Source organism: Cucumis sativus, chromosome 7, assembly GCF_000004075.3.
Source record: "Cucumis sativus cultivar 9930 chromosome 7, Cucumber_9930_V3, whole genome shotgun sequence".
Lineage (NCBI taxonomy): Eukaryota > Viridiplantae > Streptophyta > Magnoliopsida > Cucurbitales > Cucurbitaceae > Cucumis > Cucumis sativus.
Genome location: NC_026661.2, coordinates 7,663,411 through 7,678,791, shown reverse-complemented (window position 1 = coordinate 7,678,791; position 15,381 = coordinate 7,663,411). Strand labels below are relative to the sequence as shown.

General features: G+C 37.1%; 1 protein-coding gene across 10 annotated transcripts in view; it reads right to left on the bottom strand.

Moving 5' to 3' along the window:
- The window catches only part of LOC116405078 (tRNA (guanine(10)-N2)-methyltransferase homolog), a 130,221-nt gene that overhangs the window by 49,718 nt on the left and 65,122 nt on the right, over positions 1 to 15,381 (bottom strand). For 9 of the 10 annotated variants that reach the window (XM_031888702.1, XM_031888703.1, XM_031888704.1 and 6 more), the window contains 4 exons: positions 8,702 to 8,776; positions 8,254 to 8,328; positions 882 to 956; positions 434 to 508 (listed from right to left, as the gene is read on the bottom strand). In XM_031888702.1, the coding sequence (XP_031744562.1) occupies positions 434 to 508; positions 882 to 956; positions 8,254 to 8,328; positions 8,702 to 8,776 (300 nt within the window). Of the gene's footprint in view, positions 1 to 433; positions 509 to 881; positions 957 to 8,253; positions 8,329 to 8,701; positions 8,777 to 9,101; positions 9,420 to 12,952; positions 13,165 to 13,250; positions 13,643 to 15,381 lie in introns of those variants that run through there. The other variant, XM_031888708.1, reaches the window with a different exon arrangement.

The following is a 15,381-nucleotide window of genomic DNA, read 5'->3' as shown; positions in this document are numbered from 1 at the left end:
ATTTTTCCACCTCAAAACTCAAAGCTCTTTAAAATATTTAAATAAGTTCTTTTTTTTTTTTTGTTCTCTAAGCTCTTATGGTTTTTGAAGATACAAATTTGATTGGCGCCTCAAGTTCTTTGTAAGATTATTCTTTCAGTTTTTTTTTTTGAATACTTCTGACTTTTTTTCTCATTTATGTTCCTTATTCACTTCCATATGACTTTACATTTTTTCTTTAGGCATCAGTCACTTTTCATTTAATCATTGAAACATTTACTCAACAAAAAAATTAGGTTCTTGTTAAGAAAAATAAAAAGTAAATGAAAATCTGTAAAAAGATGTTAAGCAGTATCCACAGGAATTAGTGACCATCAGTATATAACAAGGGTAGTGAAACTTCAGCACCACGAAAAATAAATAAATAGTACTGGTGCAAATATTGCTGCTGTACCTCCTTCAATCCTGGACGCCAGGGAGGAAGATTATTATCTGCTCTTAACAGTGCAATTGGAGGTGGTAATCCATACTGCAAGCAGTAATAAACAGATTAGTACCATTACAGCATGAAACATCTATGATCATACATAGGAACATAAAGCATCAAAATTTGATATTATCATAATCAGTTGAATCACAGAAAATTGCACATGCAAAATACTAGCAGTACAGTCGGTTATCCTTTATCATGCTTGTCACCCTCACATGTATTTTACTGTTAGTCATAGAGTTTCAAACTTTCAACATAGAGCATTATAAACCAAGACTAGCACCATGAACAAAATTTCTAAACCTAGAATTGTAGAATTTTATTATAAAGCATGACCTTACTTGAACAGGATTTATTCTATAGGTGGTACATTTGTGTCCTTGAGTTCTAAGAATTTATAAAACATATTTACCTGCTTGAAGTTGCTCCAAACATTACAATCAGGGCCACAACCATCACGTACCACCCTAATGTCAATGTCTGCCCCCTGATACATTTTGGTCAGTTTGAATTCAAATGGTATCTCTCTCACACGCATTCTATGGGAACTGAAAACTACCTTAAATTAAGTTCCCTGAATGCAATGAATGTTCGCTACAAGATTGAACCCGAACTTATAATATAATATCCAATGCATAGAAAAAGTAGCCCATAAGTCATGTATCAGAAAGAAAGTAAAAGACTTCAGAGGAATGTGTTCAAAGCTATCAATTTAGAATATTAAGTCACCCACATGTTTTCTATCAGCCAAATGTTGTAAAATCAGACAATTTCTTTATGAGATAAATTGTGATGTCCTTAAAGTAGTTACCATTGTCATTGCTCCAAAATGAGCTGCGCCAACAAGAATGCTCCAGTGCCAACAAAAGGATCAAAGACAAGTTTTCCAGATGTCGCTAATGCTTGGTTGGCCATTAAGAAAGCCATTTCAGCATCCATGGCAGTTGGCCAAGATAAGTGCGATTTAGATTAATCTAGTTCAATTTTGTGTGTGATCAGCAACATCTGTCATTTATTACATCTCTCTCCATGAGGATCTTTGTTATTGCCCATAAGTTCTTCCGTTCTTCCTAGATTTTGTTGTTATAGATCTCTATACAAGGATCTATGCTTCTATCTCAGAAGTTCTTCGTTTCGTTCTTTGTGGGTTTGTCTTTAGCCAAGAAGTTTCTTGTTGTTTGGTTCATCATAAGTTTTTTGTTCTATCCTAGATCTACTGATTTGATTTAGATGTTTTCTTAGCAAACTCAAGTTCAAGATTCTAGAACTTGAGTTTGAGGGAAGTTGTTAAAGGAAAATTAGGGTTTATGAATTATTAGTATTTTCCTTTTGGTATTTTCCATATATGAATTTTCCTGTGGAGGTTACTTTGAGGTCTATTTATTTCCTATGTAAAACATCGTTATGTACTTTGAATTATTATGATTTACTCAGTAATATAGAAATTTCTCATATAGCAAATATAATGCTATAGCTTGTAACAAGCATCCCATCAATAAATAATTAAAACATTCTACTGCGACAGATGTTACTTTCGCCATATCTCCCCTTGTGTGCCTGGTGAGAACTTTCAGACAACTCATGAAAGTAAAATTCTATTAAATTGCAAACATTAAGATTTAGAAAAGTCGACCAAATAATACAAGTAAAACATTTTTAAGTGGTAGGGTGAGAAGGATTACTTATAGAAGTTGCAAAAAATGAACTCCAAATATATGTAGCCAAAAAGACGGTAGAATTAATTAGAAAAGGAATTTGAATGTTGCACACAAACAAATGGGTTTTTCTTTTTTTTGAAAAAGAACAAGCCATTTCATTAATGATAGAAATGAGGCTAATGTTCACAGTACAAAAGAACTATGTAAAGAGCATAGAACAAAAAGGCCCAAGGATCAGGAGACACACCCGAACATCTCAACTAGGTTGACAGTCCCATAGCGTCCTCATCATATCCAAGAATCTAATATAACCAAGTAAAACTTAGGCTTATGCACAGCCCAAATTAGACACCCAAATAGCGGGAGAGTACAAACAAGGAAGGAACAAAAAAAAAATACAACAATACAAGAGGACTATGATGTAAAAGTTAAGGCTCGCCAATTCAAATAAAACTCCTAGATGGAATAGTCTTCAAATGCCTTAAGACAAAATACACCATGATGAGGCATTCCTTAACTTTTGTTTATTTTCATGTTCCTTATACATTCCTCAAATTGAGTCGCTAATGCATTAACCTCGCATGAGTCTTGGCTTTTTCCTCAAAACTTTGGCTGTACTATAAAGCGGAATTTGAAGGCGCACAAAAGAATCATTGAAAAATGAAATGTAAACCGTCGCACTTTTAGGCTGAAGGGGAAAGGGATGAAAATATAATTGCAAGTCCCTGGACAAGTTCCATGTTTGAGAACTAGTCACAGCAATTACAAAAGTTTGAAAGATTATCAATCCACCCATCTGCCCAGAAGGAATTCTTGAGCCATCACCAAGTTTGAAAGAGGGCAAGGACTCCACCTTCCTCCAAATTCTTGAGATACGAATCCAAGGGCATTTAAGGCTATAACCAGAATTACCAACCATGTGCCAGTTAAATGGTTCTTTTCCATGGATGCTTCGGATAACTTGCCTCCATAAAGAATCCTCTTCATTCGTAAATCTCCAGCCCCACTTGGCAAGGAAAGCCAAGTTTTTATTTTGTAGTGCTCCCAAACCTAAACCTCCATCAAGTTGAGGCCGAATAACTTTGGCCCATTTAACTAGGTGGTTGATTTTGCTTCCATGCCCCTCCCAGAAAAATTCCTCACTAGCCTCTCCAAAGAGGAGGCTCCAGTGTCCGGCATTGCAAACAAAGACATATAATAAGGGGGGAGATTGATCAATACGGATTGGCATAAAGTTGCTCTTCCTCTTCGACAGATTAAATCTTCTCCATTTGTCTATTATCAATCATGGACTGCCAAAAAGTAGCTTGTCATGGATAACTCCCCAATGGAAGCCCTAAATATAAAAATAGCATCTTCTCATCCCCTTCTTTTAGCCAATGAAGCTTGCTTTTTTTTTAATATGATTCCTTTCCTCTGTGAGGAACGAAGGGCTAATACGGTCACGATTTTCGATTTCTTTTATAAGAAACTTCACCGACGAAATCTAAAGAAGGAGAAGGTTCAACAAGCAAAGAAATCAAAAACGAAAATCAGGAGAAGAAAAGTGAAATAGAAGACGAAAATTCTGATCAGCAAAAATTTTTAAAAGTTGAGATGCCTGTCTTCAACGAAGATGATCCAGACTTGTGGCTGTTTCGCGTGGATCGGTATTTTCAGATACACAGATTAACTGATTCCGAGAAGCTTCTGGTAGCGACGGTTAGTTTTGAGGGCCCGACACTACACTGGTATCGGTTTCAGGAGGAGAGATAAGTTTACTGACTAGTTAAATATGAAAGAACAGTTGTTAATCCGATTTCGTTCGATACAAAAAGGGTCTCTTTCCGGCCAGTTTCTGCAAATACAACAAACTTCAAGTGCGGAGGAATATCGAAATCTTTTTGTTAATTGGTTGCCCCTTTATCGGATATTCAGGAGAAAATTTTGGAAGAAACTTTTATTGGAGGGTTGTTACCAAGAAGTAGAGTTTTGTCGACTAGTGAGGTTTTCACAAATGATGCAGTACGCTCAAATGGTAGAGAATAGGGAGATTTTAAGGAAGGAAGCAAATTTACCGAGATATAATAGAGGGAAATTCCCATATTACCCCTATGTTCATACTAAGTCGAATGCAACAAATAATTATCAGAAAAACAGAGGTAACGTTGTATTTTCGATAAGAACCATTACATTGAGAGGATCAACGACCAATGAGAATAAAAAGGAAAGGCCATCTAAGCGTTTATCAGATGTCGAATTTCAAGCCAAGAGAGAGAAGGGATTGTGTTTTAAATGTGATGAGAAATACTACTCGGGGCATAAATGTAAGGCAAAAGAAATAAGGGAGCTACGAATGTTTGTGATTCGGGCAGATAATGTAGAAGAAGAAATTATAGAGGAAGACGTATATGAGCAAAGGGAGTTGTGCACTATGGAGTTGAAAAGCGAAATAGAAGGGGTAGTCGAATTATGTATTAATTCGGTGGTGGGGCTGACGAATCCTGGTGCCATGAAAGTTAGAGGGAAAATTCAAGGAAGAGAAGTCATTGTGTTGATCGATTGCGGAGCCACGCATAATTTTATTTCAGACAAGCTGGTGTTGATGCTGAAGTTGAACACAAAGGATACCTCCAATTATGGAGTTATTTTTGGATCGGGAACTGCCATTAAAGGGAGGGGGATATGTGAGAAGGTGGAAGTTGACCTTGACGGTTAGGAAGTAATAGAGAATTTTTTGCCATTGGAGTTAGGAGGGGTGGATGTAATACTTGGGATGCAATGGCTATACTCCTTAGGGGTGACTGAAATGGATTGGAAAAACCTTATCATGACCTTCTTTCATGAAAACAGGAAGGTGATAATTAAGGGGATCCCAGTTTAACAAAGACTCAAGTTAGTTTGAAAAAGTCTTGGACCAACTTGGACCAAGGATATTTGGTGGAATGCAGAGCCTTGGAAGCAAGGATTATTGATATTGGCCGACAGGAAGAGGAAGCGGCAAACACAAGGCAGGAGAAAGTTCAATCTGTGTTAGCACGGTATAAGGATGTGTTCGAGTGGCTGGAAGAATTACCCCCAAGGAGGGATATCAAGCATCATATACACTTGAAGGGAGGAATAGATCCAGTAAACGTTAGACCGTATAGGTACATGTTTCAACAGAAGGAAGAGATGGAGAAACTAGTAGATGAAATATTATCGTCTGGAATTATTCGTCCCAGTACAAGTCCTTATTCGAGTCCGGTGCTTTTGGTGAGAAAAAAAAGATGGGAGTTGGAGGTTTTGTGTTGACTACCCGGTGCTCAATAACGTAACAATTCCAGATAAGTTCCCTATCCCTGTTATTGAGGAGCTGCTTGATGAATTAAATGGTGCAAATCTGTTTTCTAAAATTGATCTTAAAGTTGGTTATCACCAAATTAGGATGTGTAACCAAGGTATAGAAAAAACAGCATTTAGAACGCACGAAGGGCACTATGAATTTCTAGTAATGCCTTTTGGGCTAACTAATTCACCAGCAACTTTTCAGTCCTTGATGAATAATATTTTCAGATGATATTTGAGGAAATTTGTCCTTGTCTTCTTTGATGATATCCTGATTTATAGTAGAGGGGTAGAAGAACATTGTCAACATGTGGAGTTGGTATTAAAAGTGTTGAGAACTCACAAGTTGTATGCTAACAAAAAGAAATGTAGTTTCGCATATATATTTAGACCACATTTTGTCTGGGGAAGGAGTAGAGGTAGATCCGGAGAAGATAAGATCTATCAAGCAATGGCCAATTCCAACAAATGTACGAGAAGTTAGGGGAGTTTTGGGACTGACCAGGTATTATCGACGATTTGTACAACATTATGGTTCCATTGCAGCACCTTTAACTTAGTTATTGAAGTTGGGGTCTTTTAAATGGAATGATGAGGCTCAGAAAGCTTTCCTAAGGTTACAGAATATTATGATGACTCTGCCAGTATTAGCTTTACGCAATTTCAATATACCGTTTGAATTAGAAACAAACACATCTGGGTATGGAGAGGGAGCGGTGCTGATGCAAAACAAGAGACCTATTGCTTTCTATAGCCACACATTGGCAATGAGGGACCGAGCCAAGCCGGTTTATGAGAGGGAGTTGATGGCAGTAGTGTTGGCGGTACAACGTTGGCGGCCATATTTGATCAGAAGGCAGTTCATAGTCAAGACTGACCAGCATTCCCTTAAATTTTTACTTGAACAGAGGGTCATACAGCCACAATATCATAAGTGGATTGCAAAATTGCTTGGCTATTCCTTCGAGGTAGTATATAAGCCCGGCTTGGAAAATAAGGCAGCAGATGCCCTGTCTCGAGTACCACCCACGGTATTCCTTAATCAGTTAACGGCCCCGACGTTGATTGATCTGAAAATTATTAAGGAGGAGGTAGATAGGGATGGGAAGTTGAAAGAAATAATCATGAAGCCACAGAATGAAGAAGTTAAAAATTATTCCTTACAGCAGGGTATACTTAGATATAAAGGAAGGTTGGTGATTGCAAAGACTTCTTCATTGATTCCTAACGTTATGCATACCTATCATGATTCTGTCCTTAGGGGCCATTTGGGATTCCTAAGAACATACAAGAGATTGACCGGAGAGCTGTTTTGGGAGGGCATGAAATGAGAAGTTACAAATACTGCAAAGAATGTGCCTTTGCCAAATAAATAAGACATCGGTCCTTACACCTGCGGGATTACTGGTTCCGTTGGAGATTCCAAGTAGAGTGTGAGGAAGATATTTCAATGGATTTCATTGAAGGGCTGCCAAAGTTGTGGGGGTATGGAGTTATCTTGGTGGTGGTGGATCGGTTTAGTAAATATGGTCATTTTCTAAGTCTAAAACACCCATTCGATGCTAAAGTGGTGGCTGAGTTGTTTATTAAGGAAGTAGTAAGACAGCATGGATTTCCCCAATCCATTGTTTCCGATCGTGACAAAATATTTCTGTTTTTGTGGAGAGAGACCAAAAGAGTGGGTGAAGTGGATTCCTTGGATAGAATATTGGTATAATACTACATACCAGCGATCCTTGGGTGTGACTCCTTTTCAAGCTATGGAAGAACGCCACCGGCCCTTATTTACTATGGAGACAGAGAGACTCCAAACTCCACGCTTGATGAGCAACTTAAAGAAAGGGATGTCTCTTTAGGGGCTTTGAAGGAGCATTTGCGAATAGCTCAAGAAAAGATGAAGAGTTATGCAGATATGAAGAGAAGACATGTAGAATTTGAAGGAGATATGGTTTTCTTAAAAATCAGACCCTACCGACAGGTTTCTATGCGAAAAAGAAGGAATGAGAAGTTGTCCCCTAAGTACTTCGGTCCTTATCGTATTCTGAAGAAGATTGGTTATGTAGCTTATAAACTTAAACTCCCTACTTCAGCAACAATACATCCAGTGTTCCACATTTCACAGTTGAAGAAAGCCTTTGGGGAATGCAAGGATAAGGTGGAGTGGGTACCCTTTTTGACTGAAAACCCTGAACCTGATGAGATTTATGGATATCAGAAGAATAGTAAAGGCGTTTGGGAGGTTTTAATAAGCTGGAAGGGGTTGCCAAAACATGAGGCCACTTGGGAGAATTATGACGATTTTCAGCAGTCTTTTCCTGATTTCCACCTTGAGGACAAGGTAAAATTGGACCGGGAATGCAATGTTAGACCACCAATAATCCACCAATATAGTAGGAGGAGAATTAGGTTCTTGTTATGGGAGAATTAGGTTCTTTTTTTTTTTTTGTTCTCTAAGCTCTTATGGTTTTTGAAGATACAAATTTGATTGGCGCCTCAAGTTCTTTGTAAGATTATTCTTTCAGTTTTTTTTTTTTGGAATACTTCTGACTTTTTTTTTCTCATTTATGTTCCTTATTCACTTCCATATGACTTTACATTTTTTCTTTAGGCATCAGTCACTTTTCATTTAATCATTGAAACATTTACTCAACGAAAAAATTAGGTTCTTGTTAAGAAAAATAAAAAGTAAATGAAAATCTGTAAAAAGATGTTAAGCAGTATCCACAGGAATTAGTGACCATCAGTATATAACAAGGGTAGTGAAACTTCAGCACCACGAAAAATAAATAAATAGTACTGGTGCAAATATTGCTGCTGTACCTCCTTCAATCCTGGACGCCAGGGAGGAAGATTATTATCTGCTCTTAACAGTGCAATTGGAGGTGGTAATCCATACTGCAAGCAGTAATAAACAGATTAGTACCATTACAGCATGAAACATCTATGATCATACATAGGAACATAAAGCATCAAAATTTGATATTATCATAATCAGTTGAATCACAGAAAATTGCACATGCAAAATACTAGCAGTACAGTCGGTTATCCTTTATCATGCTTGTCACCCTCACATGTATTTTACTGTTAGTCATAGAGTTTCAAACTTTCAACATAGAGCATTATAAACCAAGACTAGCACCATGAACAAAATTTCTAAACCTAGAATTGTAGAATTTTATTATAAAGCATGACCTTACTTGAACAGGATTTATTCTTTAGGTGGTACATTTGTGTCCTTGAGTTCTAAGAATTTATAAAACATATTTACCTGCTTGAAGTTGCTCCAAACATTACAATCAGGGCCACGACCATCACGTACCACCCTAATGTCAATGTCTGCCCCCTGATACATTTTGGTCAGTTTGAATTCAAATGGTATCTCTCTCACACGCATTCTATGGGAACTGAAAACTACCTTAAATTAAGTTCCCTGAATGCAATGAATGTTCGCTACAAGATTGAACCCGAACTTATAATATAATATCCAATGCATAGAAAAAGTAGCCCCATAAGTCATGTATGAGAAAGAAAGTAAAAGACTTCAGAGGAATGTGTTCAAAGCTATCAATTTAGAATATTAAGTCACCCACATGTTTTCTATCAGCCAAATGTTGTAAAATCAGACAATTTCTTTATGAGATAAATTGTGATGTCCTTAAAGTAGTTACCATTGTCATTGCTCCAAAATGAGCTGCGCCAACAAGAATGCTCCCAGTGCCAACAAAAGGATCAAAGACAAGTTTTCCAGATGTCGCTAATGCTTGGTTGGCCATTAAGAAAGCCATTTCAGCATCCATGGCAGTTGGCCCAAGATAAGTGCGACTTTTTAATTGATATGTTGGTATAAGCTTCCTATCGGCACCACCGACCTCCCGGCCAAAAAAAATTCTCCTTTGAGCAATTGGTGGAAGTCCATTATTGAGTCCGTAATCAGCAGTTTCCAAAAGACAAAATTTATGATCTGGACTTTTTAAATTAACTTGACCCTGAAACATTCCATCCACGTCCATTTATTAAAACAGGAAGACATTGACATGTTGAGCTTGTGTAGCAAATGAATATTAAAAACAGTGTCAAAATTCAGGTATTACCTGTAGAACCTAGAAGAGCTAACAGAAGAAATTGATATTGATAGGACTTCTACTACTTAATTTATTTTTTAAATGGAGACAAGCCTCTTTATTAATAATAAATGAAACTTAAGCTCAAAGTACAAGAATGTTATACTAAGAGCAAAAGATAGAGAAGAATTCAGTCAACAACAACAAATGCTAAAATTAGGCAAACAAAAGAGATGACAAGCTAATAAGAGAATGCCAACAGAAAAATTTAAGCTAAAAAAAACCAAAACGAAGAAATATGAATACAAAGCATAACGAAATATCTCTCTCATAACGAACCCATGTGAATCTAGAGACTTGCAAGAAGATGCAACCGGCAGCCTCGTAGCTATCGTGCCATAGTAGTCCAAACACCAGAAGAGGCTCGAAAAAATCTTTCAAAATATCAGCAAAGAGGCTTTACTCCCCCCTCCCCCCCCTCCCCCATGAAGAACCCATAAAGACTAAAGTCGGACCAAAATCTAGAAAAATACATTTAACGGCTGAGACAAGTTTGGCTTCCACAACCCAACCAGTGGAACTACATACCATTCATTTGACTAATACATGGCCTTTTGGCTCTACCAGATCTCCAAAAGCTGTAACCCCTGGCTTTTGACATGCAAATGTAAATGCCATTGTAACATAAATGAAGCATGAAGAAAATGATATTGATAGGACTTCTACCACTTAATTGATACCATTTATGATGTGAAGCCATGATAATTGCATGAGACCATGTCTTAATGCCATTGTAACATAAATGAAGTATGAGGTCGCATAACTGCCCCAATTGATCAACATACCACCAAGTTTCTTCAAAAAGAATAAAATTCCCAGGTCAGGAAGTGAAACATGAAGAAAACAAATGTACAAAATTAAGAAAATTGATTGTATTTTCTCATTTGCATGAATGAAACAAGTAAGGGGCGTTTGGGGCAAGGACTATCTAAGACTAAAATAATCACCTCTTGCTACAATAAATACTATTTTTTCTTATAGGAGAAAAGCCTAAAAAATTTATTAATAAAATCAAGACTAAATCTCAAAGTACACGAGAACTATACAAGGAGCATCCAAAAGGAAAGAATTAAGAGTCAGGAGGAGCACCCGAATATCTCAACTAGGTTGACACCCCCATAGAGCCCTCATCGTATCCTTCTATCAAGGACCAAAGAGATAACATCTTAACAAAATACACTGTTTTGTAATCCCCAATTATCTACTTTCAACATTGTTTCAAAACCCCCATTTGCTATAGCATTGACTATTTGATACAGTTTATATTATTTTACATTCATCCTTTTTTATTCTTTATTACAGTGTTTGCTATTTCCTTTTCAAACTAAAATAGTTTACACCTCAAATACATACTATTATAACTACAACGAAAACAATCTACATTAAACACAAACTATTATAACTCAACTATAATAACCTAGGACTATAATGACCAACTACTTGCCCCAACGCCCCCTAAGAAGTTCAGTAGATGGATAGTACTTTCTATTTTCATCTTTTCTTTCTTTTCTTTTCGTCATAAATAAGGGGTTAGTTGGGTGTTTATATCCCTAAAGGTATTTTGTAATTTATTGTACCCTAGTTTTATTATCTTTTTTGTTAAGACTATGCTTCCCCATGAATTCTTTTGATTATTTAGAAAATAATAAGAAAGGCTACTATCATGGTTTTTTCTCCCAATACTAGGGTTTTTCACATATAACTTGTGTTTTCTCTTCTCAACATAGTATCAGAGCAATGAAACCCTAGCTACCATTGACGAAAATCAACCAATGGAAAACCTACTACGGAGCCCTTAACCACCAGCGATGACCTCACCATTGTTGCTACTGCTGACCTCACCACTGTCGCTGCCATTTTTCCTGTCAAAGCTACCACTGCCATACAGGTGCCGTCAACCAATACCGACCTACCTTCCACCACCAACTCTACTCGAAAACTCGTACAACGCTACCATTTGTCCACTGCTGCCATTGATCGATCAAGTTTCAATGGTCCCTTCCTTGATTGGCCTTTCTCTTTCACAGATCCTCAGTAGTAGTTCTTCAGTAGCCAATGTCGTCCTACGGCGCCACTACCTCCCAGTCACCAGCAATCCAACAGACTCTCTCATTCACAATATAAGACACCGCTACCTCCCAATTTCCAACCTTTTTGTTCGCAGTCGCCGCGCTACTCCATTTCAATCGAACTAGTGAACTTCCTCAATCCTACTACCGGTAATTATCCCAAGGTTGAAAGTGGTGAGTCTTCCGCCTTCCACAAAGGAAAATTTGCTTGTGGCTTGTCACTAAACATCCAAGGTTAGAGTGGTACTTCCCAGACGATGGTTCAACAACAACCGACAAATCTCAAAATGAATTTTCTGCAACAAATAGTTGCTCTTGAGGCAACTTTGGGTGCTTTCACAAACTTAGATTTCACCACCACAAATTCTGCCATACTTCCAACCTTATCAATGTATTCATAGAACCCATTAACCCCTTTCCCTACCTTAACTACTGAAAATTATTTATCTGACTCCATGAAAAATTCCACAAGTTTAATTGGAAGAGAGAAATTGAATGGCCATCTCTTGTCCCATCTTGTTCGTTATGCGATGGGAAAGGGAAGGAAGCATACTTTTGGGAAGATCAGAGGGTGGGAAATAGACCCTTCTGCTCTGCGTTTCCTCGTTTTGGAAACAATGCAAATTCTATCTTCGATAGGAGAGTTTGATTTTAGGCTAGGAAGAAGGGACATTCATGTTTGGGGTCTCAACCCTTTAACACCAAAGCCATTTCACAAACAAAACTTTGCTACAAGTTCTTAAATTCTCAATTTCTCAAGTTTGATTGTGAATTTTTGTACTCATTCGTAGCTTTTTAATAATCGTTTCTTGTTAAGAGATTTTTATCTATTACAAAATCTTTTTTAGATAAACTGTTCAAAATATTATTTTAAAAAATATTACTAACTAGAAGATATAACCAACAATGCTGTTCATTTTTGCCCCCTCCCCCTTTATTGACACGCCAAACGAATATGATTTGGCCATAATACTTCAATTCATTCTCAGTGCTTATACTTGTCAATAGTTCCAATTCACAAATTGCATTGCAATTTTGTTTTATCTATCAATTCTCTACCTACAAAATGAGAGGTACCAGAATTGATAATTTCTAGCCTGATTGTCTTTGATTCAGCACTTAAACAAAATCTTCAAGCTCAAATAGTCTGTCCACATTATAAGAGTTTTAACACACATCAATTTGATTCCATCCACTGAAGTGAGCATTCCAAACTATAACGATAGTGTCTCTAGTATCCATTATAAGCAAAACGATTGGATTTCAATAGCTCAAAAATAAACAAATAAATACAAGGGAGCTTAAACTAGATTACAAAAACTATCATACCTTGAAAGGGATGTACGCTAGCCCCTGAATACGTTCATTTTGTTCCTGGAAGCTGATAGCCTTCCCAAAGCTCTCTACAGAAATTTTGAAAGAGCTTCCAGGTTGTAAGTATGGCGACTTCCGTTCTTCCGGAAAATTTCTAATAGACTCCTCTAGCTCCTCGTAGTCACTTCCTTGACCCCAGAGTTCATACATCCCCTTCACTAGTATACCTACACAAAACCAAACCAAACGAAAGTAAATGAAAGAAATTGGAACCAATTAAGACAAAAACCAAAAACGAAACGAGATGGCTGACTTCGGTTAGCGATGTTCCGAGCGATATCGTCTGAAGAGAGGTCGACGAAATGGAAAGGAGAATCAGGGTGATGGTGAAGAGGAAGCTTCCATTCCAACTTCTTCCCTTTGTGGTCGCCATTTTCACCAAACAACTCGGCCAGAGACTCGACCTCGGCCTTCCGATAATCCAAAAGACGGTGATAGAACACACAGAGATACCACATTTACTCAACTCTGATATCTAATTGCTCCAATTACTTCTTCAAAAACGGACGAACTGACCCGGAGAAAGAAGAGGACAATGGCTATGACGAAGGAAGCTGTGGACTAGCAACAGTGAGATTTTGGTACTGTTGTTGCGCGCAAACCTAAACCCTTTCTCTTCCCCCTTAATTCGTCAATTAGACCATTTTATTAAAATTGCTTGTAAAAATAAATCATCACACAATACATACTCTCAACCAAAAAAAATCATAGATTAATGAAGTATAGATTAAAATTTTTGCATACACAACCTGACCCTAAACGTGCTATTGTGCAATGATCCATTTCTAGAAACCAGTGAAAAACTAAGGGCATGTTTGTAGAAAAATTGAAGATATTTTTTTTGTACGGGCCTCCGAGAAAATGGTCCACCTTTTTCAACTCAAAGAAAAATGGTCTTTTGATTACATCGGCACCGTGTGAAGTTACATGTTTGCCCCCAAATTCAATATGCTCATACAAGCTTGATATATTTTTAAGTTACTCGATACTTGATATATTTTTAAGTTACTTGATATACACTTCACTCGATGCATGATATCATCTTGCTCGTTACTCAATCCTCGATTCCCCCATTCAATAATTGAATACTTAAAACAAAACAAAAAAAATCTTTGTTGTTCTCTCATAACGCTTCCTATCCTCATTTCAAAATTTTTGGTGCTCTAATTCTATCCTCCTCAAATCATATTCATCATTTTCATGTGATTCATCATACTTATTTGATGTCTCTGATACTTGCAAAATGTATCATTCACCTCATTTTTCTATCTCATTTGTCCCATCGTGGAGTTCAAAAATAGAAGCATACTCACAATCTTTTGTTTCCCTCTTGTTCAATACAAAGAACTAAGGTTTAATGCTAACAAACACGGATTATGTTTATGAACAAGTAGTAAGCATCGGTGTTGATTATATGATGTCGTGTAACAAGTATACAGTGGTCGAATACCAAGTTTAGGTATCATGTTCAGTGGGATGTGAGGAGCATCGAGTTTCGAGTATGTTAAGCATCGAAGTAAAACAAGGAGCAAGGAGCAATGATTTATTAGTGGCTAATCATACTTCTTTTTTTCATTTTGTTTCCTATGCAGCATGACTAGTCAATTCAAAACTATTTGAAGGATCGGTTTCTTGGCCAAGCCACTATTTTAACATTACACTAGCCAATGAAGGAGAAGCTTACACCTACATAGCTTGATCTCTTCAAAAGGACGATGTTCGGTCGCTTCATCGATATGGACGTAAAATTCAATGGTCCACTTTTTCATTATATCCTACTAGGGGAAGTGAAAGACAACATGAGGGATGTTATTACTTTCAATTTGAATGGCATAATAGTGACATTTACCAAGAATGACTTCTTACTAGTGACAAGATCGTGGTCGACACCCAATTCATATGGGCTTTAAGAGTTGAATGTGAACCGGAAGAGACAATTCTCATGTATTACAAGAATTCTATGACAAAGGGTATTCACACTAAAGCCCTTGAAGAGGAAAACAGAAAATTGGCGTTTGAATACGATGTAGACGCTGTGAAGATGACAGTGGTCCATTACACTAAGCTGGCTATGAAGGGTAGGGAGAAAGCGAGAGCCTTTGTAGACATGAGGTTGTTCTTGGACATTGAATACATTGATTACTTTAGTAGTCTTGATTGGGAAAACATTCTATAGGAGAGGAAATTCTCGAAATTGCAACGAGATTTGGTTCGTAAGGCCGAAAACTACATAAAGAGGTCTAAGAATAGTAAGGACTACATTATTAAGTACAATATACCGGAATTTCTACATCCATTTTAGGTAAAATCATCAAATAAGTAAGTTTGTTTGTTATGTTCTAATACTTTGGTTTTGTTACTAAGTAATTCTAATTCTTTGTAGT